This window comes from Enoplosus armatus, chromosome 24 (assembly GCF_043641665.1).
Source record: "Enoplosus armatus isolate fEnoArm2 chromosome 24, fEnoArm2.hap1, whole genome shotgun sequence".
Lineage (NCBI taxonomy): Eukaryota > Metazoa > Chordata > Actinopteri > Centrarchiformes > Enoplosidae > Enoplosus > Enoplosus armatus.
The window spans coordinates 11,022,174-11,047,479 of record NC_092203.1 but is presented as its reverse complement, the minus strand read 5'-3'; the positions used below and the strand labels follow the sequence as shown (position 1 = coordinate 11,047,479).

The 25,306-nt window shown below is 41.0% G+C and overlaps 1 protein-coding gene across 2 annotated transcripts in view; it reads right to left on the bottom strand.

Annotated features, from left to right (window-relative positions):
• Positions 1 to 3,158: 3,158 nt before the first annotated feature.
• The window catches only part of ahr2 (aryl hydrocarbon receptor 2), a 59,526-nt gene continuing 37,378 nt past the window's right edge, over positions 3,159 to 25,306 (bottom strand). The window contains exons 3-11 of one of the 2 annotated variants that reach the window (XM_070930385.1): positions 12,659 to 12,846; positions 12,478 to 12,567; positions 9,284 to 9,410; positions 8,933 to 9,075; positions 8,333 to 8,535; positions 8,125 to 8,234; positions 7,510 to 7,651; positions 5,423 to 7,214; positions 3,159 to 4,992 (exon numbers count right to left, since the gene is read on the bottom strand). In XM_070930385.1, the coding sequence (XP_070786486.1) occupies positions 4,906 to 4,992; positions 5,423 to 7,214; positions 7,510 to 7,651; positions 8,125 to 8,234; positions 8,333 to 8,535; positions 8,933 to 9,075; positions 9,284 to 9,410; positions 12,478 to 12,567; positions 12,659 to 12,846 (2,882 nt within the window). In that variant the 3' untranslated portion in view covers positions 3,159 to 4,905. The remainder of the gene's footprint in view (positions 4,993 to 5,422; positions 7,215 to 7,509; positions 7,652 to 8,124; positions 8,235 to 8,332; positions 8,536 to 8,932; positions 9,076 to 9,283; positions 9,411 to 12,477; positions 12,568 to 12,658; positions 12,847 to 25,306) is intronic. The other variant, XM_070930386.1, reaches the window with a different exon arrangement.

The window sequence follows — 25,306 nt, the reverse complement described above, 5'->3', positions numbered from 1 at the left end:
TGTATTTAGAGCTCAGAGGACAGAGCAGACTGTCATCAGATCACCTTTAATAAGGTCAGCATGAAAATATTGACTCAGACACTCATACACTGATAAAGGCGAAATATTGAAGGCAAATCCACAAGATATAATAAGTTGAACAGTTACAAAAAAAAAACATCATAACAAGAGGTTACATATGTATATGCTGTGCAGAAAATGTACAAAAAATGATAGGCGTGAGTCAGGTTAAGGCAATTAAAATACACAATATATGACAATATGTATTTTGAGAAAAAAAGACAAATATATATATTTATATACAGATACACAAAGATACTGCAATTTGGAGCCTTGGCTTCCTGGGGTTTGAAAAATAAAAGTATAATAAGAAAGGCTTTTTTGTTGTTTTTTTAATCAAGAAGCAAGCAACGAGATATATCTATATTTCTATGAAAGCACTCTGGATTTTAAAGAGGAGAAGGTGAGCTGTGAAAAATCACACACCTCCGGGCTTCATTTTGTACTGAGCGTTCTAAATTCAGCCTGTGTCGATGAATACCATCCGTCTGTGTTGATTTTTGGTTTAATTTATGATTTTTGGTGAATCTGCTGTCAAGGCACACTTGGTGATTTTGTAATAGCAGCTAATAGCACCACCAAATTGTCAAAAATGTCCTCTAAGCTCATTGCGGATGTGTTGAAACTTGAAGTTCACAAAAACATCAACAGTGATCTGCATGGGGAGACATTTGGGGATTTGGGGGCGCTTTATTATCATTCACATTTTAATTACAACTGCTTTGGCTCAATTTTCTCAGACACTTATCTTTGAATACAAAATGCTGTCCTTACATACAAAGTGCAAAACACTAAATCACACAAATCACTCCTTTCCCTTTGTTTGCTGTCCAAATGTTGTAATGTATTGAGTGTCTGTGTAAATTGTGGTTTATTATTTCTAAAAAAGTATAATGTTTAATATACTGTCACATTTTTTTGCCCTGTAGATTTACTGTAATAGTTACAGTAATAAAACACATTTGGTAAATAAACTACAATACCATAACAACCAAATGATCTTAAAATGCAACAATGATTGAAAATGACATTGATGAGATTTTGAGCCTAAAAGAGTTTTGCACATTGAAACATATGAAAATTGAGCCAAAGCAGTGATAAAAACACTGTAACTCAACCTGCCTCCTTTACTTCTACTGCAGTTAGTGGTTTACTACATTACCCAGAATGCCAACTCCAAGAGAAGGGGGCAGGCGCTTGTTGCTAATGAGCATTCACATCATGTGGCGTGTCCCAAATCAATACTACACACTGACGACAAAATGAAGTACACTCAAACCAGAAGGCACAATTTTCCCACAATGCAATGCACAAAGGAAATGTATACAGTACTAGGACGATTTGTGTGTAGTACATACTGCATACTTAAATTAGTATGTAGTATAGATTTGGGACACAGTGACTGACTTGTTTCTGACTTGTAACCAGTGTTCATGTCAACCTCCAAGTCATAATTAAGACATTATATATATATATGTATATATATATATAATGCTGCATTCACATTATATGAGATGGATAGCAAAGATAGTATTTAAGGCTGCAACTAAGGATTATTTTCATTGTCGATTACTCTACTGATTGTTAGTCTATAAAATGTCAAACAATAGTGAAAAATGTCCCTTGCAACTTCCCAGAGTCCACGTGACGTCTTAAAACACGCCCCGTTTCGTTTGACGTTTGGCATTTTGTCACTATTTCATTTGTTTTAAATTATTTTTTAAAAATTGACTGAAACGATTAATTGATTATCAAAACAGTTGCATGATTGAGAGTAGAGTTGGTTGTGTGAGTTAAAAATACTGTGTGTTGATAATAATAACAACACTATATCCATTTTTATTACCTTAAATCAGACTTTGGCTGATGAGGCGGCCATATTTGTTTGTCTTTCTATACTTTCTTATGCTTAAGTACTTAAGTTGGATATCAGAAAAATTCCCAGTTTTAAGTGCGACTTTGGATGTTGAACGCTATTTACAAGCTGGAAACTGTTAATTACGGTAACTCCCATATGACATGAACGCAGCATAATTCTAGTTTGTGAATATCAAAACATTTTCACACTCGGTGAAACCACCACTACAATCATTCTGGTCGATTTCCTGCTGTTTTATGTGCAGAAATCTTTTTCTGTGTTTCCATCTCTGATGGGAAGCCCTGCAGTACATCTGTATTCTGTCTTGTCCCTTTGGTATCCTCGAGAATAAAGCATCACAGTTGGCTTTACTGACTTCTATTTTGGTATTTAAGTCAAATATTCAAGTTTGCTATCACTACTTTTGTCTTGCAGCTTCTAAAATCAGCTGAAAACGACTTATTCTAGGAGAACTGTTTTTTTAAAGTACAGAAGTGCTGATAACTAGTGACATAGAACTTGCTTGAACAAAAATCAGATTTCATGGCTCAGTACTGGATGAAGCGACACACATTTCTTGCAGTTTGAGGCTTTCTCATGCTGTTTCTTTTCAATCTAAGTGCTGAATCGTGTTGTTTTTAACAGACAATCAAAAAGAGGTCAATTAAAAGGCACTTGAAGTTTCCACCCCTTGTGAAGAGTTCATTTCTTTCCTTTTTTTTTTTTCTCATTTAAAATATACAATAGCTGCCTTTAACCGTTTTACTTCTGTGTTTCGCTGCCGGACGATCGCCGATACTCCCGGTCCGAGCGAGAACGTCGATAAATTAACCACAAAGACAGAAACAGGAAAGAGGAAGAGGACGGAAATTTGTTGTGGAAAACATGAATAAAGGGGTCCACTGTCACAATCAGTGTCTTACAGAGAGACTGATGAACATCCTGGTCTTTCATTTTGAGTAAATCTGCTTAGTCTTGACTCTCAGAAGTAAAAATATAATTAATTTAAGTTGAGTTCTATTCAAATAAGCCATAAAAATAAGTTTATGATCCAATATGTATAAAATCTAGATGATCCAGTTTGTTAAATGTACTAAAATCATCTTTATTTGTTATCAAACACATCTCTTTTTGAAATAAAGCTCTTTGGAGGATTTGTTAATTATTTCCTCTTCACTATGCTTTGGCAAGTCCAAACACTTTAAAGGAATAGTGCAAACAATCTCAATAATTGGCTTGGTGAAGTTAAGGCAAGGACAAGTGGAACTTTGGTTTCAAATATCCGCAACACTTTTTTTTTGTTGCAAATATTCCCGGTGGAAATGTTTTAAAATGTCAACAGACTGTCCCTTTACAGTTTCAAACAGTTCTGTCACTTTAAGGCACCGTCTGTATTTTTTTCTCCCTTACAACGGGAAAAACAACAACACAGAAATATCAAAGAAAAGGAAAATGAAGAAGAAACGAAACTGGCTCAATGACAAAAAGCTCTGACTGAATGCTTTTAAAATATATGAAAGAGACACTAACAAAGCAGCTGTTTTCACTGAATCATCTCGTTTTAAATCGTCTGTTAGTAGGATGATGCTGTGACGTTGTTGTGCGTTTTTTTATTTTTATACCCTGTCTGCAAAGAAAATCTCCCTCTCTGGGGCAGTAAATTGTTGAAATGAACTTAATCAAGACGCATTTTCAAAAGGACAAAACCAGCCAAAAGTAAAGTAGATATATTTTATCCTTCTGAGCGCTCAAAATAGAAAACAGATTTTTAGTGGAGGAAGGTGTTTGTGCATCAGAGACGGCAGAGGTTTAACAGGAGGTCGTCTCAGCCTTCTTTCTTTTAACTTTCATTCAGGTCTGGGACCGTCTCGTCCACTGTGAGGGAGACAGCTGTGGATGCTTCCCACTGAAAAGCTCTTTATCGGAGGAGAGAAGCACCAAACCACCCACGTAGTCCTCATCCTTGAAGTCTTGCAAGACTGCCATAGTCTTAGTCACAGTTGGAAACTACAATGGCAGCACTTGAAAGTGTCCCACGATCCTCCAGGATCATAAAATGCAACATGCTGTTCTTGCTTCTGCCAGACTGAATAACTTCCACATTCACACAGAATACCTTCATCTGTCACTGTTGTGTCGCTTCTTACAGTTTGCTTTCCAGTGTGGAACAGGCTCAATGCAGCCCCCTTGTGGCCTGAGAGCAGAAAACACCCGCTGCAACTACACTTGAAGTGGGTGTTTTTCCCACTTTGGCCAATAATGAGCCCATTACAGCTCAAACTGAGGCAAAAAAGACACTCGAAAACACACAAAGGTCAGATTTAGGCTTTGTTTTCAAACAGTAGGAGATGGTTTTACGAGAGAAAAGACTTCAAGGATGAGGACGAGGGAGTTGACTTGGTTACTTTCTCGAAACTTTTCTTTTTCATTCCCATATATCTAAATATTCTTATGAACACATGACCAATAATGTGGACATTTTGGAGACATTCTCCCTTTTAAAAAAACTGTGATCCAATAAATGAAATCATGGGGAGAAGTTGGCTGACGATGACTGATGACAGCAGCCAAACTTTCCATCGACGTAGAAAGAAACCTCCACATGTCCCTTTGCTTGTGTTTTCTCAAACTTTCTCAAATTTACTTTCATCCGTTATCTTTTATTTGGTACAATCCAACCAGCTCCAAAGAGGGGATTCACCCTTTTCCTTGACAAAAAAAAACTTTCCTTTTCCTCTGTTCCTCGACCACAGACCAGCCATCCTGAACCAAACACTTGAACTCTTAAAGCATCCATCGCTGTTTCCGAATAAGAAAGAAAGTCGAAGGAGAGGCGTCCTGTTTTGTCTCATTGTCCTTCTCAAGCACATTTCTGTTCTTCAGTCTACTCCACTCCTTTCATGTTTAGAGACAGGAGTCTTTTGCTTCCTTTAAACTGCAGTTTCAGTCCAGATCCTCTGCCGTCCAGAAGTTACTGCGGCCGATTCCTATTTGTTCTCTGAGTAGTAGGCGTTCCCATTGGGCAGCGAGGAGAAGGGGAAACCTTCGTTACCGACGACTCGACGGCTGTTGATCTGCGAAACGAGAAAAGACGAATGACAGGTTAGGTCTGACTTTAAGATTGATATACTGATACCATCAAGCACATCACAAATACCTGAGAGCAATTTAGAGTCTCCAATCGAACATAAATATTGGATAAGGATCTGCTAAATTTGGTTGTTTGTAAGAATTTACAGGGAATGTGCTACAACATTCAAAACAACTGGTCCTTTAAATCAAAAATTAGGCTCAGGCTCCACATTGGAAAAATGGAAATGCTGTAACTGATTGGTTTTCTGTTGAGCACTCTAAAGACTTCCTGTGCAATCTCATTAAAATAACACAGGATCCACAGTATTCACCAAGTTCCTGCTCCAGTGTCTCAGCCAAACTTATACAGAACATAATAATCAAGACCAGGCAAACCAAAAGCAACTTCACAGCGCTGAACCTTTAAGTTACCTGAGTATGTTCACTGAAGTTTAGGTACTGCTGTTGTTGCACCAGCAGGCTGTCCGGCTCGAGACCAGTGGCCATTTGGCAGGACAGCGCTGCCTCTTCGGGATTCGGGATAGTCGTCATCCCCGGCACAGATCCGCCTCCGGAAAGACCCTGATAGAAACAAGAGGGCTTGGAGGGAATCTGGTTGCTGGCGGGGTTCAGTCTCTGGCAGGCTGGCGCCTGACTGAGGTGCACTCCATTTACAGGCACCGATGTGGGGGCATTTCTGAACATACAACTGCTAGAAGGTGCCATAGGTGGCGGCTCCATGCCCTGCTGAACAGGAAATGGAACATTTGAAATCTCTGGAGTCCTGAACATTGGCCCGCCATTGACAGCGTTCTGGGCTACGACAACCCCAGGAAGAGGATTCCTCTGAAATCCTGACATTTGGTTGAGGCAGGCGCCCATTTGTTGGTGTCCACTTGAGATCAGCTGCTGCTCCAGTGGCCAAGACTGTTTCTGTTTGTCATTGTTTTGTGTCTGAAGTGCAAAGTGGCCCTGCAAGCAGCTCGCCGAGGAAGGATCTGCAGTAAAACCTGGTTTGTTTGAAATATTTTGGGTGTATGTTTCTACTAAGTTTGCTTGGTTTGAGTTGGGGACGGAGGAGTTCCACTGGTTGCCCTGAAAGTTAAACACAGGATTTAACCCTCTTTCTACACTTTGGTCCTGGAGGCCGACTGGGAGGCTGGGCGCCTTCCTCTGAAGGTGGTTCTGGATTGGTTGAGCCATTTGGTTGGAGTGAATGTGATTGGTTGTCTGCCTGAGTGAGAATGCTCCGTGGTTGTTGTCCTTGGCAGTGACTTGTAAGGTTCTCAGTTGGTTCTGTGTTTGAGCGTAAGAGTCCGGGGAGGGGTTGAAGGTAACTGAAGTGCCAATGTTGCCTGTAGTGCCCAGTTGAAGACCAACAGAGCTGGGGAGCATTTGCTGTGAGGCAATCTGCCGAAGGGTTGGACCGTTTAAAACAGAAGAACTCAACTGAGGAAGATCCATGTGGGTCAGTTTCATCATCCCCAGGACTGGAGTTGGTTGTCCGGCGATCATCTGCCCTCCATTTGGTATCAGTTGGTTATGGGGCTCCAGAGGCCAGCTGAAGTTCTGCTCCCCACCCTGGTCAGGATTGTGGTTCTGGAGGTCCAAAGTGGAGATGCAGGGTGGTATGTCATCCATCTGATCTGGCAACTTGAGCCCGCACTCCCTCTGGAGCTGTTCCTCTACATAGGACAGGATGTCGTTGCTGAGAATATCGTTCAGGTCTTCGCTCATCTCGCAGCTGCTGGCGCTCATCTTCAGCAGGGTACTCTCCCAGCTCTTGAGCTCATCAGGCCCCACGTCCAGGGCTTCGGCGAGGTCGTTGTCCTCGAGGATCTGCTGCAGGGTGTCCATCATGTCCTGAACTGTGGCCTCAGACTTCACCAGGCTTCCCACAACAGGTTTGGGTGTAGAGTCCAGCCAGACATCTCCAGGAACACTGACTGTAGCGCGGGAGTCCTTGAAGGCGACATCGTTGAGGGAGTTGAGGGAGTTGGCATTGTTGTGTTCACAGTAGATAGACTGGTCCTGATTCAGCATGCAACCCAATAAGGAGCTGGGGCTGATGGAGTACTCATCTAACTTCCTCTGCTTGGCGGAAGAGCATGAGTCCGGGACTTCGACGGTCGGCGTTACATCGTACAGCAATGCCTCTCCAGTGGTGAAGCTGAATGGCAACTGCAGCCGCCGGAGGCGCAGCTGTTCGTCCCCTTCTTCATTTCTGTGACAAATAAAACAAGAGAGGGTTGTTTTAGAAGCAGTTGCAGCAATGGCAGCAAAACTTTGCTGTTGGGCCTCTAAAATAATTGAGATTTTCACATAAAGACCCTCTACAAGACTGGCTCACAACATTACATCATAATGCAGGACTCACCTTTGTAAATATTGTACTTTACTGACACAAAATTGACAAAATGTTCAGTTAATCTAATTATTAATAAGTGACTTTGCCCAGTTGTTAATTCAGCCTTGAAACAGTAAGAACTACCCTCCCAGCTCTCTGGATGTCAACTTACGTCAAAGCTCTCTGCCGGGCCACGATGAAGTCTGGTTTCCCTCCTTTAAAGACCAGCCTGGCATTAGCCTGGACCCAGACCCACGTTCCAGTTTTGGCCAGCAGCCTGAAGACGGTGAAACCGCTTTCTCCTGTTTTCATCACTGGATATGACACAGAAAGAGTAAGTCCATTTATATTATATAAATACATTTACATGTTGGTCCTGACATACATTTGAATTAAATGCCGTCAGATTAAAGTTAATGTAAACGTTAAACATGCAAAGTGAGAGAGAGAAATGTGTTGTCTTGTACGTCCTTCTAACATCACCGCAAGAATTAGAAAATAAGATCAGTTCAATTAAATAGAGACCATTTTAAGTTGTTGAGGAGATTCTTGTCATATCAGATCAGTTATTTCGGCCAAAAAATGTCAAAAAACAATGACAAATTCCCAATGTGATGTCTTCAAATGGCTCATTTCAACCACAAATACTCCATTTTTAATAAGAAACAGAGAAAAGTAGCAAATTCTCACATTTGAGTAGCTGTAACTGGCAAATATTTGGGCTGTTTACAAAATAAATGACTTAAAATGAAAGTGAAGAGGTTAAAAAAAGGGGCTTATAACTTACTTCTTATGTGGTTGTCGGCGCAGTACATCATGTCTGCAGCGTGGATGAAGTTGTACCCTGAACCTTTCATACAGAGCTCTATTTCATTGTAACCCAAAACCACCTTCCCTCTGTAGAGGAGAAAACGTTTATTGTTAGCTCTCAATGAGACTACCTGATTAAATAACGTTTATTGTCATCTTAATAAACACCCTGTGTGGGCGTCTACCTGGCGTCGATGCCCAGAGGAGTGAAGTCCAGCTTGTGTTTGGTCTGGAAGATGAGCGTCTTGGTGCGGATCTCCAGGATGGACGGCGGCTGCATCGGTGTGGCGATGGAGAACAAAGCGAGCTGCGGGGGAACCAACGTCCCGTCTTCGGACAGCCAGTTCTGACCGTGGACGAGCTTCAGGCGGCCGCGGAAGTTCAGGGCCTGGAGACAAACACACATCAGGGTTTATCAACAATCTCTGACCACACTTTTTAAGTATTATAGGTCCCAAAATGTTAGTTTGGTGTACCTTTATGAGCATGCAGGAGGCTTTAAGTAGACTAACAGGAACTGATATCGAAATAAAATTTTAGTACTGAAGCTGATCACAAGAACAAATAAAAAAGCAGGATGCAGCTTGAAAAATGCTAAAATAAAACTGCTTTTTGCCGTAAAACTGATACTAAATGGCTGCTGATTAGGCTGAGTGAGACATGATAAAGGTTATGTTTTGAGCCTCACTTCTTCACAAGTTTTGAAGATTTTGATACATTTTCCAGCTAAAAAGTTTAATTCATCTTTTAAAACGCAGACGATCTCTGCAGGTGTGTGTTTTTACCAGGAAGCCGGAGGAGTTGTCAAGCAGGCAGCGGAAACGGCAGCAGAAGTTTCTCTCCAGGAAGGACGAGTTTTCTGGAGGGATGGCTTGGGGGTCGTAGGTCATCACGTTGCTGCTGATCTCTGCAGAGTTCTGCTCACCTGCTGTAATGATGAAATATTTACCATTAGTTTTGTTGTCATACTCTGCTTTTAAAGCACCATTAGATTACAAATGTACTTGTTCTTGTTTTTGATTGTATTTACCTTCATTCTTTGTGATTTTTTTTGTTTAAATGCCTGTTAATATCAAGGGGTTTACATTCCAATATATTACATTGTATGTATATAATGAGCAGTGCAGTGGACTTACTGGGACTGTCTGCGGAGCCATCTTGCTGGCTGGAGTTTGGGTTGAGAGCGAAGTGAAGCTGCCGTCTGAACAGAGCTCGGTCGTCTGTGTGGATCAACTCAAACACGCTCTGATGGACCACATCCGACTGAAAACACAGAAACAAATCATCATTTCTCTGTGTTTTAGCAAAGTTAGCAAACTGAAATGCATCAAAATTAAACAGTTTTTGCTCATCTGAACACCAGAATATTTCAGGGTTTTGTCGAGACATTTCATAAATCATTAAATCATCCTTTCTCCATGTCAGTAACAGAAAATGAAAAGGTAAATGAAAATGTACAGTCAACTACAAGCGAGAGTTTTCTCTTGGTATCATGAGACGTTCAGCATTTACTCTTCAGTTGTAGCAGCAGCATTAGTAGTACAAGTCTTTCCCCACAAGGTTTTGGTTGTGCGTGTATGAGAGTAGGCTTATAACTAATATCAGATAATGGATCCAGAGCTTGAGCTTGTGTGAGTGTTGGCACAAACTTTTAAGACAAGGAAGAACCCTGGCTCTGCTCCAGCTGAGCCCTCAGTCCTGGTTTGGGGCGAGCGTTTTGTTGGCGAGCTGCAGCTCCTCCAGTGTTTGTACTGGCGACCTGCGTTCAAGACCGATGATGCAATTGTAAACACACATACGGTGTGAACAATGCTCTCAGCCCGTGGAGTGGATGAATGCCACTGACTTCAGGCTGGAAACACAGAGACGCCGTTGTGCTAAAGGGCCGAGGTGGTGAGAGAACCACACCTCGCGGCTTCTTTCTGTTACTCAACCGTCGACAAACAAACCCCACACAAAACCCTCCTTTGTCAGCCGTGCTGAAAAATGGCTTCAAACTGCTCATCGGGCTTTTGTTGAGTTCAAAGCCACCCTGAAGTCAGGATTTGTGAGCATTTAGCCTTTTCTCTTTACCACTACAGAAACAGAAATACAAGTTCACGTTTCTGCTTAAAATTTAAAATACAGAAAATCGGCACTGTCAAATCAGCATAATCTAAATCTCTTCTTTTTATATGCAGATTTATCCCTGGTGTGTCTGCTCTTTATCTTCAGTCTGTTTCCTCTTTTATTTACTCTATAACCACTTTTAGAGCCGCTCTATAAATACAGTTTATCATGGTAATAAATAGTCCAAGCAGCTGGTGAGTTTTGGGCTTCACCAGCCACAGTGGCCTCCAGAACAAAACGTTTCCTGCCTTCAGACTGTGTCGTGGAAAAGCAGTGGTGTGTATATAAATGTGTGTGTGTGTGTGTGTGAGAGCTGTTTACCACGTGCACTCTCCCCAGGCAACCCCCCCCCCCCCAACATCTTTAACCCCGGTTCAAACGGATGTGTTTACAAGTCAAGAGTTCAGAACCAACACAGCAGTTCAGTTCTCATGCACACACACACACACACACACACACACACGACTCACATGTGTCTCACCCTCTAACCTGTCTGTGGGTCCATCATTTGGCATGTCGTCTGGCTGAAAGTCTATTTTAAAGGACCGTACAGATGTTTTTTTGCATTGCATGTCTTTAACTGCAAATTCTGTGAATTTGTATTATTTGTTTTTACTGTAAAGCACTTTGTAACTTTGATTTGAAGTGCTCTACAAATAAAGTTATTATTATTATTATTATTATTATTTATATTCCACTCGACCGTCCATTCAGGTTGGTAGACAACATCGAAACATCACCTGTTTCTAAACTCGTTGTCTGTGTTGCGACTTATTTTGGTTTAATTTAGTCTTTTCATGCAATTCTTGTGTAACTGATGTTGAGAGTTGTTTTATAAAAGAAACGTTAAAATGTACTTTATTTACAGTTATATGGGTGATGTGTCTGTTAGGGATGTCTTTTGGGAGTCGTAGGGGTCCTTTTCCTCCTGTTTACTTTCTGTTTGTTGACTTATTTCTTTTAGTAGATTAAAGCAGCTCATTCATTTTACAAAGATGCCTTTTTTAATAAATGAGGCTGCAGCTTTCTGGTCTTACAAGGCTTCTTCTTTAATCCCCCTAGAGGGACGTGCAGTCCAATGGGTCAAGAAAAACAGTCCATTGGACACATCTATCGCAGTCTACAGACACACTTCCTGCTTCAACTTTGACCTGCCATACTAAGTATGGTAGTAGTTTAGACTATCTGGAAACAGTTTACACTCTTTTCCTCCCACTTGGACTTCTTTTTAATGAACTATAAAATTATAAAAACAATAATCAAGTTGTACAAGAAACAAACAATATTCACATAATCTTTTTCCAGGTTTGATTATTGTTCTTCTAGGTGACGCTTCTGAGCAGCTGTTAGATGTTTAATTGTCACAGGATGTTCCACAAGGGAGTAACTGCCTACGATGTGATAGATTCAGATCGCTGCAAGATGACTTTCACTGCTTACAAACATGAAGTGAAACCGACTGCTTTGTGGAAGGTAGGAAGCACAAAACGAGATTGTTCTTTGAAAGGATGTTTAAAAAGGAACATCAGAGTTCAGGAGGTCAGTGAGTTGGAAACAGGTTGTTGTGCAGTAAAGAGTTATTTCCGTACACAAGCTCCTCCTCGTAGTGGCTGATTTGATCAATTCTGGGACAGATAATTGCTGCTGTGAAGGAAAGAAACTGTTTAAAAGCCTTTCATTTCAGAGCGTGCATCAACAACGCCTCACCAGAGCTGGAGGAAGTATTCAGATCCTTTACTTGAGTACAAGTACTAATACCACACTGTAAAAATAGACCATTACAAGTACTAAAAGTAGAAGAACGTCCCCTCTAAGTGGACGCAGCTGATACGAACGTTGAGTAATGTTTAGCAACATTTAAAAGTTGCTCAATGAGCCACTTTCATCATCAGAAAAGCTTCACATATGTGCTCAGACTGACCAAAGTACTATCTTCTTTTAAATTGCTTCTAAAAATCAACTTTTACCAATTAGGCCTTTTTATATTTTTACATTTTAACACCTGATATCTAATTTTTAGACAATATATGTCACAGATCTTTATGTTAAGACCACAAAAGATGTATTTTTTGCATTTATTGGGCAGCTGACATTTTATTTTGTTTAGTTTGACCATTTGTATTTTATTTTTCATGATCTTTTTGGAGTAAAACACTTCCTATCGTTGGTTTTGAGGAGGACAATATAAGTAAACTTGATTATTATTATTATCATGTTTTACCTGGTGGAAGCCCAGGAAGTCCTGGATGGTGGGGGACGTGTAGAAGATGTAGCCTTCAGCCGTCACCACCAACACAAAGCCGTTCAGTGCCTGAAGACCAAAGAAAAGACTCCATCATACTCAATAAAACTAAATAAATATATATCTATATATATTAACACTTTACCAATCCTTCAATTACCTGCAGCAGCAGGTCTCCCTCAGAGAAGCTGACTCCGTCGATGGAGGTCACCTGGGTGGAGGAGGCTGAGGAAAAAGAGGGAGTGGAGGTTGTGGAGGACGGAGTCAGCGTGTTCTGGACGCTCCCCCTGAACATCAGGCCCCGCTCGCTGGTCCAGCTGGAGCCGTTCTGGCCTTTCTTCATGGTGGCTGGAGGTGAAGAAGACAGATAACCTGTCAGATTATCTCCGTTTTTTAACACACAGAAGAAGAAATAAAACTTGAAGTGTGTTGAGAAACAAATTACAGATCAAAAGGTGTATCCTGGAGCTGCATGTTGGACGCGAAATGTGTCGAAAATGTATATTTATTTGATTTGTTTCTGTTGTTTTGTTTTGCTGTTTTCATTTCACTCTTTTTTACAAGAACACAGAAGCACAGAAACACAGAAGAGGAAACCGCAGACAGGAACTGAAACTAATTTAAGAAATAACTTTCTCCACCCTGAGAACAAATCTCTGCACAAAGTTGTACAACATTTCAAGAATCAAATAAAACAGATGCCTCCGGCGGCCATGTTGGAGGTCACAACTCGGCAACAAACAGCTGATTGTGTTTACAAAAACATGCAACTCTTTCAGCAATTTCTCACAAACTACCTGTTCAAATGAGAAGTGAGAAAAACAGAAAGAGGAACATCACATCTCTTTTCTATCAGGGTGGAGCTGCCTGATGTTTCCTGTCGTCTTACAACACCATCACCCAACTTTTCCTCCTCTTCCTCTTCCTCCTACTCTGGTGCTTATCAAAGAGAGAGCAGCACAAAAACAAGATAACTGCCCCGAGCACCTTAAAATATCCTCTCAGAGAGGAAGCAGGTGGATTTAGAGAGGAAACCAGTTAGAAAATGATGATGGACTGATTCTTCTTTCTGGGTTACATTTCATCTTCCTCTGGATGACCACGAAAAATATTTTAGAGCCATTAAATTAATCAAATAAGACGTCGCAGGCTTTCACGCTATGCAGGCTGCTGGTTTAGAGTACTGGCACAGTGTTTATACCTATTCAAGCACCGGGTTTGAAATTCAATGCTTAGCTTCAAACTCTGATTCAAAGACAGTCTCACACACACACACACACACACACACACACACACACACAGTGCATGGAGGCTGGCTCAGCCCTGTCCCTGTTAAAAAAAACCTCCAGGCCAAACGAGGATAACAGGCAGAGCCACAAAATTACCCGTTGGCCTCAGCGTTTTCCCCTGGTGACCTGAGCACAGCGAGGAGGCGGCCATTTTGGAAGACAAGAGAATCATGTGAAGTGGTCGACGACGGCCGCTGACGCTGACGGGGAGACGAATCGATCTGGATTGAGCTGGTTTTTCTAATAGAGCCACCGATGGAAACATGCAGTGTCTTCTCCAACAAAACCATCATAAAAAGCAGTTCATGTGTAATTTAGAGATACAGGATAATAACCCTCTGATTATAACGTATAACTCCCCGAAAAAGTTATATAGAGCACTTTTTAGAAACGTTTCCTTACAGTGATTATATGTAACAAGCTCAAGTTCTGCTCTGAAATAGGATCTTTAAAAGAGTCTGCAGGATGATTGACAGCACAGAACTATAGAAACTGTTCAAGGGAACTCTTGATATTTTAACTTTAAACAAACTTTAAATGAATGTGCAGCTTTCTGAATGTAACCCTCTTCATCTGTTAATTGTTAATACTCTGGGTTTTTTTTACAGTAACATAACTTTTTTTGTATATCGTGTAGAGACAAGCTGAGAAAACCAGCTGAAAGTTATGTCTGTAGACCTTAGACTTTGTTTTTAAATTTATGCATTTGAATTATTGCATATGTTCAGTGACTTTGCATGAAAAAGGCACATAAACAAGTTGGGATAAACTTGCATGTAAATAAACTGTATTATAGTCTTATTTCTTACATGTTTCTGCTGTATTTGTGTGTATAAATAGTGAAACAACATGCTTTACAACCTTGAACTGTTCTATATTTTTGAGAGATTATCAGTAAAGATGTGTACCTTCTGTGTCATATTTCCTGTATTTAGGTTCCTGGCAGCTTTATACTTGTTAAATAGACAAAATGAGAAATCAGACTTATTCAGTTCATGTGGATAAAAAAAGATACCATGCATGTTGGCTAAGGACAGTTAAAAAGATGCTAAACAAAGACACAAATAAAGACATACAAAGTAGACAAAAAAGAACCTAAAACTGGCTAAAGGAGAGTATAGTATTTAGGGTTTTCCAGTTGACTGGTAAAGACATTGCTACAGTGAATGTGGTCATTTGTTGAGGTTTATAAAATCTGTAATCCTCCACTTCTTTGACGAAATGACTGCTGACATGAAAAAGTGGAACACATTTGGGAGAAAGTGTTTCAGTTATTAGTTATTTTAGGTCTGGTGCCCATCCAACCAGCGAGGACGGAGGTGAGACGTATATTTACAGTATGATGTCTGAGAAGGAAACCCATTATTCTGAAACCATAATGACTCTGAAAGCCTATAAGAGTCATTTCTAATCTTACGTGATCACTGAGGTACTCTGCGTGTCTTGAGACTCAAATGTTCCAGTTTTTCTGCTTCCAAACGCAGTGAAACAAGATTTTCTGTTGAATTCTGGTCACCAAACAATCCCCGTCTTTTATGGGCGCTTTAACACCATCCTCCACACAAAGCAAGCATACCCTCTCAACCTGATATGAACTCGGAGCTCATGATGAACTGCCTGCCTTTGAAAAATCCCCAAAATTACTGAGGAGTTCTGGCATTGTCAGGGTGTTGACATGCTGAACATCCTGAGGGGTTTACATGCTGTTTGAGTTTCATCCAGTCTAAAACCTCAACATATTCAGTTTACTATCATATATGTCAGTGAAATCCTCACATTTAAGAAGCTGGAACCAATAGATATTTCACTTTTTTCTTTAAAAGTGATCTAAATAATGAATCTAGTATAAAATTGGATGCCAATTCATGTTTTGGCTTTTGACAAATCGATTTCAACTTTTTGAAATGTCAAGTCAAGTTAAATCGAAGGAGGGAGATCTACTAAAATGGTTCAAAGGCCGGTTAGCTTAGCTTAGCATAAAGACTGGAAACGGGGAAACAGCTAGCCTGGCTCTGTCTGAAGGTATCTGGATAAACAAACGAGATATAACACGTTAATTAGTGAGCTTTAGAGGTGCTGGTTGACGGGTGCTGTTACCTTTGAACAGAGCTAAGCTAGCTGTTTACCCCCTGTTTCCAGTCACTATGCTAAGCTAAGCTAACCTGTTGTGCGCAGTAGCTTCGTATCTAACGTACAGACGTCTTCTCATCTAAAAAAGTGTATTTCCCAAATTAATGTCATCAAAAAAACGTTGTACATAGACATGGACAGGCCAAGGGAGAGAGTACAGTTTGGTTAAAGCTATAAAAGTACCAACAGAGTCAGATAATTTGAGATTTGCCATAACAGCCTGGTACAAAGACAAGAACATGCCAGGGGACAACCAAACCAGATGGGTTGGTTTAGCACGCTGAAGCACAAAGGAAGTAAATGTACTTATTGAATCTCCTCCCAGTGTATCTGCGTGAGTTTCCTGAGGAAGACCAGGTGGTTTTACATTTCAGAAGCTAAAAAGTTTTATATCAAAGGACACATTCTCCAGCTGTGGCAGGAAATTCAAATACTGTGGGTATTTAGGCAACATCACCAACCAAACTATTTGGTGCACAAACAGAAAACCACCAGGAGTGGCTAGTTTGATCAGAAATATGAAGAGAACACTTAATTTGGGTTGTAGAACAGCCTGTACAAATACCAAAATACACCAAAGAGCCGAGGAGATAGTTTGGATAGAGGCTGGAGAGAGAGCCAAGACAGATTTTATTTGGTAGAAGCCATAAATCAGTTTATTAAACAGAACAAAGCAAATAAATGTTTTTATTTTTTTTATGACACCTCATGCTGATTTACACCACTGACTGTTTTATTTCGTCTGATTAATGGCGCAGCCAACCACTCACATTCCCAAAGCAGCGTTTCACTTGTTTCACACATATTGGAGGGTTAGGGTTAGGGTTAGGGTTCAAAGCATAGAAATTGCATATATAACTATTGATTTGCATCTGTTTTTATTGATGTATTTGTTTATATTTAATTCAGCACAGCGTCCTGCATGCTCACTGTACAATATATATTTTAAAGTTTAAATACAATCAAAGCCATAGTGTCTACTGACATGTACAAACAAAGACAAACGATAAAAAGGAAGATACAGCCGGGGTGAGAGAGTCGCAGTGTTCGTCTTATCTCATTTAAATGCAAATCGCTTGTTGTTGAAGCTCATTGAGATTTCTGGAGAATAAAAGTCGCGTGGAAACTGTGCATATGAGCAGATAGCGTTTTGATAATAATGCAAAAAAAAAAAGATGAAAAAGGCTTCAAAAAGTGACGGGTCGACCACCTTCCCCACCACAGTCAAACCTTTCCCGCGCTCATTCTGAACCTTTAATTTCCCATCCTGTGTTGTGAAATGTGCCGATATGCGAGCTTAAATAGCAGCTTCATGTTAAAACAGACTTCCCATTTTTGAATCCCATGCTCCTTTGCTCCCTCTCCTCTCTGGGAGTTTTCCCCCTGTGCCATGCCAAATGTCCTACTGCTCCCACGGCATGCTCTGTGCAGCGTTTACAGCATGATTTATGGCAAAACTCAACAGCGCCATCTATTTCATGCACTCTTTCATTTCATGAATTTAAATACTGAATCATCTTTTGTTTTGCAGGCCTACAGCAGCACTTGACACTTTAGCCTGAGTAGGTCCAAACAAGTGTTTTTTTTTTTTAGTGTTTATTTATCTATGAAAGATTAGCTGAGCACATGCACTCTTTCCCAGCAACGCCCTGCTTCACATCACCAGCGTTATGAAGAGTCCCACCTGGGAGCTTGCTATGACAGCCACGGCCTCTTGCTTTTAACCACTGGGAGCTTCCCAGCACAACCACAGACATTTACTTTTGGGCAGCTTTAGTGGAGCAGTTTTGCTCAAACAAAGGCAAGTGTTCAGCAGTGGCTGGGAAGGTGATGATTTCAATGCCCAGGATTGTCTAATGAAGGAGTCGCCAACCAATAACACGCCAAAGCCATTTTCATTCACCTGTTCAAACCCCAATGATATTTCATTTACTGTCATTTATGACAAAGAAAATGAGGAAATCTCATATTTGAGAAGCTTTAAACCAGCAAATATGTTGATTTTTGCTTGAAAAATGACTGCAGCTCTATTTCAACAAACAACTTTCTAGTCAAAATCTGTACTTTTCCGAATATCGTAAATATATTACATTATATTCTTTCACAACATCAGATGTTACTTTTGAATGGAGAGATGGGCTTCTACAGAGTGTTGCATTATGGGTTGTTTGTAGCCTTAATGTTGCTAGACAAGCAAGTGTCTTTGAGTCAGTTTATAGTGTTTATTTTAGAGTTAGTCAGCCCTAAAAGTGTTTTGTTAGCTCAGTTTAACCATCAGGAGTTTCTGAAGGTGTGTGCAACATGTTTTGCTGAATAAATAAATTAATAAGTGAGTCTAAAGTGTTTCCCGACATGGGATTTACACTATGCTTTAATTTATTTCATGCTTCCCTTTAACAAGGGAAAAGACTTCAAAGACGAGGACTCTCTTCTCCTGGGGAGACTTTCCCGACAGGACGAATGTCGACGAACAGCTGTTGGAACAGGGCGTCTTATATTATGGCACGACGGTAAATAAGGATTTTTCAAGCAAGGATTCCTTTACAAAAACTCTCAACAAGTGTGAACACTGGAATCACTGTAGAGATAGAAATATAAACATCTCATGACACATGGCTTGACATCTTTTCTGTAACATGACCAAACGCAAGCATTCCCTCACAACGTAGGAATGATAGGCGATGATTACGCAGGATCATCTTACACTGATATCATTTCTCAGCAGGTGACACATGAGAGGCGGGAGCTCTAAATTTAGATGTAAAGAAAAGTGACATTTACGGTAATAAAATGCTCTGCAGTCCAAACAGAAACCGGACAGGATGGAACTTGTGTTCTTTCTTGACTAAATGAGACACTTTTACACATTTCGAGATGCCAAAATGTGATTAGAACAGTTGTCCATAAACATAACACAAACAATATGTGGTATGTGTGGGTTGTTAACAAATATTGAGTAAAGATGCATCTTACTCAAAACTAGACACAAGAATGTTTTAGGAGTGTGCGTCTTCAGTTTCACTGTTGCCTTCGTGTGGTTTTGGTGTGTAAGTGTGTGTGACTGTGTGTGTGGAGGGGGACTGTCCGGGCATGCTCAGAGTTAGGGCCTCTAACACACTCATATACACACACACTCATAGCCGGAGGCAATCTGGTTTAGTGGTTCAGCGTCTCAGTACAGCAACAATGAGCTATTTTAGTACCAAGAAGAACAGGGTGATACAGAAGTTTGATTAAGATGAGGGACGAAGAAATGAAAGAAGCATGTGAGGTATAAATAGAGAAAGTGCGAAAGTGCGGAGTGGGAAAATAAGAGCAAGAACAAAAGACAAAAGAAAGGATGAAACAAGAGACACAAGAATGCACCAAAAAAAACTATGAAAAGGAATAAATATAAAAGTTTACACAAATTATTTAAAAAAAGTACCAGGACAAACAAAGGACAAACAAAAGTCTCATGACGAGAAATAAAACCTTAAGAGGACCGTCGTAGGTGCCCTGGGGAACTCCCAGCTCTGTTTCTGGCGTAGTAAAAACCCACTTCAGTCGCTCCTCTACCCCCAACGTTGAGGTTTAACAAGGAACAGCTGACTCCTGAACCGTCATAAAAGAGGAGAAACCATCTCCACAATGAAGAGGGGGCCTGGGGCAGCTTCATTTGGGTGCTATACACTGATCAAAAAGGACTCTGTGTTGTACCAACAAAGCTTGGTGCTATGAAGACCCCTCTTCATATCGTCATATGGTTGTATTTTGAGCATATATGGTGCTCAGATGGTTTGACAATAACTTAATGAGGCTATAAAGAAGCTAAAAGTAGTCTACAGCACTACTGCTTCTGCGTGGGTCATTAATGTTGGTATAAACAACTTTTTGTCCTCTGCACAGCAGCACAATTCAGTCAGTTGCTGTATACATTTGGTCTATTCTATGAAGGAAAATAGAGACTAATGCTCATGTGATTTCTTTCAGTATTAAAATGTCTTGTTTTATCCAACAGTCCAAATATATTCAATTTACTATCGCATAAAATCAAGAAAAGCAACGAATCATCACAACTGAGAAACCGTAACGGAGGAACATTTAATCACTCATCAAGTCGTTTATCAAGCAAAAATGCCAATCAACAAATCAATTAATCAACTAATCCTTTCACCTATAGGACCAATACAGTGCCCTAAAGAACCCTTTTAAATAAAAAATGCCAACTACTACTATTTTCTTACAGACCTAACAATTAATCAAGAAAATACTTTTTGTTAATGAAAATGGAAATAATTGTACAGCCCTAAAAAGCTTCCTATAGATTCTTTATGTTGACAGAAAAGCCTTTGAGGAAGCATCTTTTTTCTGGGTGTGGGCCTCCACCACAAGAACCCACCCTGAGTACTCATTAAACCCGCAGTACATGAATCATTTTAAGCTGCTGCAACCCCACTACTTCCCCTTTTCTCTTTTCTATCATATTTGTGAACACACCCCCTCCCCCCCATCCCTCCATCTCCCAACACCCACTATGAAGCACTTTGCGGTTTCTGTCGAATTTGAAACCCAAGAGCTGAATGGAGTCATTGTTCTTCATCCCTTTGGACTGCAGGATGGAGGAGGGGAAGAGGGGGGGTGACAGGAGATCAGCATCACCGACACTCATGCTCTCTCTCTCCCTTTCACTCTCAGCCCCCCCCCCCTCTGATCCTCTCAGTGCAGGTTTGGACATGAACGGCGACGACTTTTGCGAAAGTACAGAAAAGGCCTTGTGTGGTGTGGAAACCGAGAAGGGTTTCAGATTCAAAGTTCCCTCTGAGTGCTTCTCCTTTTGGTCTCTGGCTTTATATCGTCTCTCTGTGTTTTTAACATGTATCATCTGTTGTCTGATGTGTGTAGTTTCCTGTTATGTTTCTGTCCCCTTTGATCAGGGACATTTCGTTGCACACACATGTAATGTGCACCACAAAATGCCATTATTTGTCCATTAGGGGGTGCTATAACAAGCTGTCATACTTACTACATGTGTCATATTTCACCTAGACATATTCAGAAATGTGAAATATACGTGTCTCTCTTCATACTGAGAAAAAAAACTGCCAGATTCATCAAGCACCAGGTCATTGTCCACAGCCGGTTGTCAGCTCTTTATTAGCTGTAATTATTAATGTATCAAAGATGTGTGCATGTTTGTTTTTCTTTTGACACACGTTTAACATTTACATGTATGTATTTTATTTATTAACCCTATGTAAGTTAAACCTACATGAGTGTGTGAACCCGAGTTAAGTGACGGCTTGTTGTTGCTCTTTATCAATTTTATCTCTGTGGGTTTTTTTGGGTGGTTATGATCACATGTTTGATATAGAGGACATGTGATCACGGGCTACACATACACGATTGTGCTGGGAAACAGAATTGTTGAAACAACTGACGAGCATACGGTATGAAATAAGATAGATTTCACCAAGAAATACACATTAAATCCAAAGAGTTTATGATAGTCGTAAAGTAAAGTACTTGCTGTAAAAGGTTTAAATAAAGATCAAGAAGTTTTTGGTGTGTGGCAACTTCTTTTAAAAACGTTCGCTGTAACACGATCACAGATAAAACCTCCCTTACAAATGCTCTACATAATTCAACTATTTTACTGTTTTTTCTGCAGCAGTGCTTTTATTATGAGACACATTTGTCTTACGGGAAACAGTAAAACTAACCTCTATCCTTGAAAACTCCTGAAATTTTGTGTTTTGCATTCTTTAATTCTCAAAAAATATTAAGTTGGTGATACAAAAACTGCAGCTTGAGGCATCACCGTCCTCCTTCTGACAGCCATCACTCGTCAAATGAGCCTCGACACTGATGTGACACTAATGTTCATTTTGTTTTCTAACGTCTTTTCTTCCTGCTCTCCCCCATGGTTGTCGTTACTGCCACTTCCTGCTCTGCGGCTAAAAGTTTCACTTTGATAACCACAACTATTTCATTTATGGCCGCACCCAAAGGGTAAATGGTAAACAACCCAACGTCCCAACTATGACTATAAGGACAATTACACACAGTTAGTATAAAATATAACCTGTTCATTTATTCTGTGTGTCAAACTGCAGGTTTAAGATGTATATTTATTGACTTTCTGTCCTCAGGCTGTGGAGTAACTTCCAGTGCAGTCAGTTACTGCAGGCCTGAAGCTGACTGATGGTTCCTGCTGTCAGTCGTTTCCTGGAAACATGTGAAAATGTCAAAAACACACACACACACACACACACACACACACACTGCACATACAGGCAATACACAGGTTCACATACAGGCTGTATTTGTATTCAGACTCTGAAACAACACACAACGTCCTGTGAAAGTTCATGCACCAAAAACACAGGCCCACACACACACACACACACACACACACACACACACACACACACACACACTGCTCCAGCCCTGAACCTGCTCTTCCTACAACAGCGCTGACCTCTGACCCATGGCATGCTACGATAAGGCCGAGTCTGGTGGAGACGTCTCAGCGTTTACATTCCTCTGTCTGAACAGCAGGTCACCCTCGGGTGCCTCCGCTGATACTGCACACGACCTACCACACCCTGACACACACACACACACACACACACACACACACACACACACACACACACACATCATACCAATCACTCATTAAATGAAGGGCAACTTCAGGAGTTACTCTCCCAAAGCGCTACATATCCATTTTGAGGAGAAATCACTCAACGTCTCTGAAATGACGAGCTGAAACCGACAAAGACTGGACAACAACATAAGGATGGTTTTCACCAACTTGCACAGACGAGTAAATACACTAAGCAGTGGAGTTCAGGAGGTAGACGACCCCGAGAACGACACTATCATGTGTTCTCGTACCAAAACAAACATGGACGCCCAGCAGCAGCTTGAACTGGTTATATGCAGCAACATTTGTGCTGAAAAGCCCAAAAACAGCAAGAAAAAAGCACAGAGTTTGGTTGGATGGTGAGTCTACAGAGGGAACTGGAGGTGTATATATATACTAACCCTACTGATCATCACATTTAGTTTCATTATAGTGAGGAAAGCTAGATATTGTTTATTCGTGCAACTTTATCCGTGTTTTCTGGAAGAAATCTCAGACCAAAAATGACAAAGATTAATTATGGTATCAAGAGTACTGTCGCTTACAATAACACCGTCACAGGTGGGTTTCACGATTCATTCAAGCTTTTGTTTGAAGAAAACGCAGGGCTTTTGATCACTGATATGAGAATAACACACACACTGAACACTGAAGTTTGAGCCCAACACGTTTGAAGAAGATGGATGCATCTTATCAATTATTTCCTTCAAAAAGTGAAATTCAAGTTTAAATAAGGATCAATAATTGGGTCAATTTCACACAAGGGAAAAACAGAAATGATGAGTTTGCAGCAGTTTGGCAACACGTTTCAAAGAAGAGGTTACATTCAGAAACCCCAAAAAAGCAGAAGGTCACGAAGTTGATCCACACCCAGAGTGGCAAATTAACACAGGAAGGAAAGAAAGAAAGAAAGAAAGAAAAACATCTGATGTTCACTACACAACTGATGGAAATACGGCTAATTTGCTGTAGAGCACACACACACACACACACACACACACACACACACACACACACACACACTTAGCCTCGCGTGCGAACTTTCAATCCCCGGCATCCTGAGCTCAGAAAGGAGAGGAAGGAGGCCGGCGGAGGAAAAGACGAAGAGAGAGAGAGAGAAAACATTAAGTATGATTATTGTGTGAGCGCGTGTGCACACACACACACACACACACACACACACACACACACACACACACGATGGCGATGGCTGCCAAAGTGTCTGATAGGCCTTTACTGGCTTTTGAATGGTTTGCATGATTACATGCTCTTCAATTTGGAACTGCTAAATGTTATTATACAGTAGATACTGATGAGGGGGGAGGAGAGGGTGAGGAGAGGGTGAGGGGAGGTGGCGGGAGGAGCCGAAAGGGAAAAAAGGGCAGGGGGAGAAGCTGATGGGAGGGAGGAGGACAGAGATGGAAACAGAAAAGAGGTAAAGGGAGGGGAAAGGGGGAGGAAAGACGTGGGAGTAGGAGGATGTGGGGAGGGGGTGAAGGAGGTGTGGAGAGACAGGAGGAGAAGGAGGTGGAGTAAGATGGAGGCAAAGAGAGGGGATGGGAGGAAGAGGACAGCGATGGAAACAGAAGGGAGGTAACAGTAGGTTAAAGGAAGAGATTTTGTAAAAGGGGGAGGGAAGAAACAGGAGTAGGAGGAGGGGGAGGAAGTGGAGAGGGGTGAGAACAGACCCGAGGAGGTTGAGAGGAGGTGGGAGAAAGAGGAGGAGGATAGAGATGGAAATATGAGGAGGTGTAATGTGGAGGGCAGAGAGAGGAGGTGTGAGATTTTATAAAAGGGGAAGGAGAGAAATAGGAGCAAGAGGGGGTGAGGAGAGACAGGAGGAGGAGGAGGTGGGAGGAAGATTGGGAGGAAGAGGATGAGGGGGGGACCAATAGAGCAACAGCCAGTAATCTGTAATGGAGTTTGAAGCATAATGTAGCTCCGGTGCTCTTATCGCTGTCGTGCTGCAGACCCATTGAGGACAGGAAACCACACACACACACACACACACACACACACACACACACACACACACACACACACTACTGAGTAATCAAGCTATCGTTTTTGTATAAACAAGCATCCATCTGCACCAAACCTGGTGGAAAAATGTCTAGATTTAAAACAGGAAATTATCAGGTTTTATCTCATTAACAGCATTAACTGCGTGTTCTACGCTTACTGTTCCTCTATCGTAACCACAGTCCTTCCTCCGGCCACCAAACCAAAATCTGCACCACAGAAGCATTAAAACTTCAAAACCCAAACTGTTTCCGTCCAGGACTGCAGCTCTGAAGAAGAATACAACCTCAAAAAACTGCCAGAAATAATTGGCTTCTGCCCAGAATTTGCAGGAGGGCACATTTCAGCCTTTCACCTCCATTCATTTGTTTCTCACTGAAGCAATTTGTCTTGATGCAAAAACATGGTGACAACTTCAAGTGTTGCTGGAGGAGGTTTTATAATTGTTATTATTGCCAGTGGCAGCTGTAATTTTAATCCAGTAAAGCCTTATTAGCATGACTCACTGTACCAGTGATCTGAAAAATGTGCAGTTACACAAACTAGTTACTCAGTCAGTAAACCATTCAGTTAACCAGTTACTTCGTCAGTAAATCAATCAGTAATCCCGCCAATCAATCAGGCAGTAAACCAGTTGGTGATCCTGCCAGTCAAACAGGCACTAAATCAGTTACTCAGTCAGTAAAATAGTCAGTCAGTGAGAAAACTGGCAAGTCAGTAACCCAGTGAGAAAACCAGT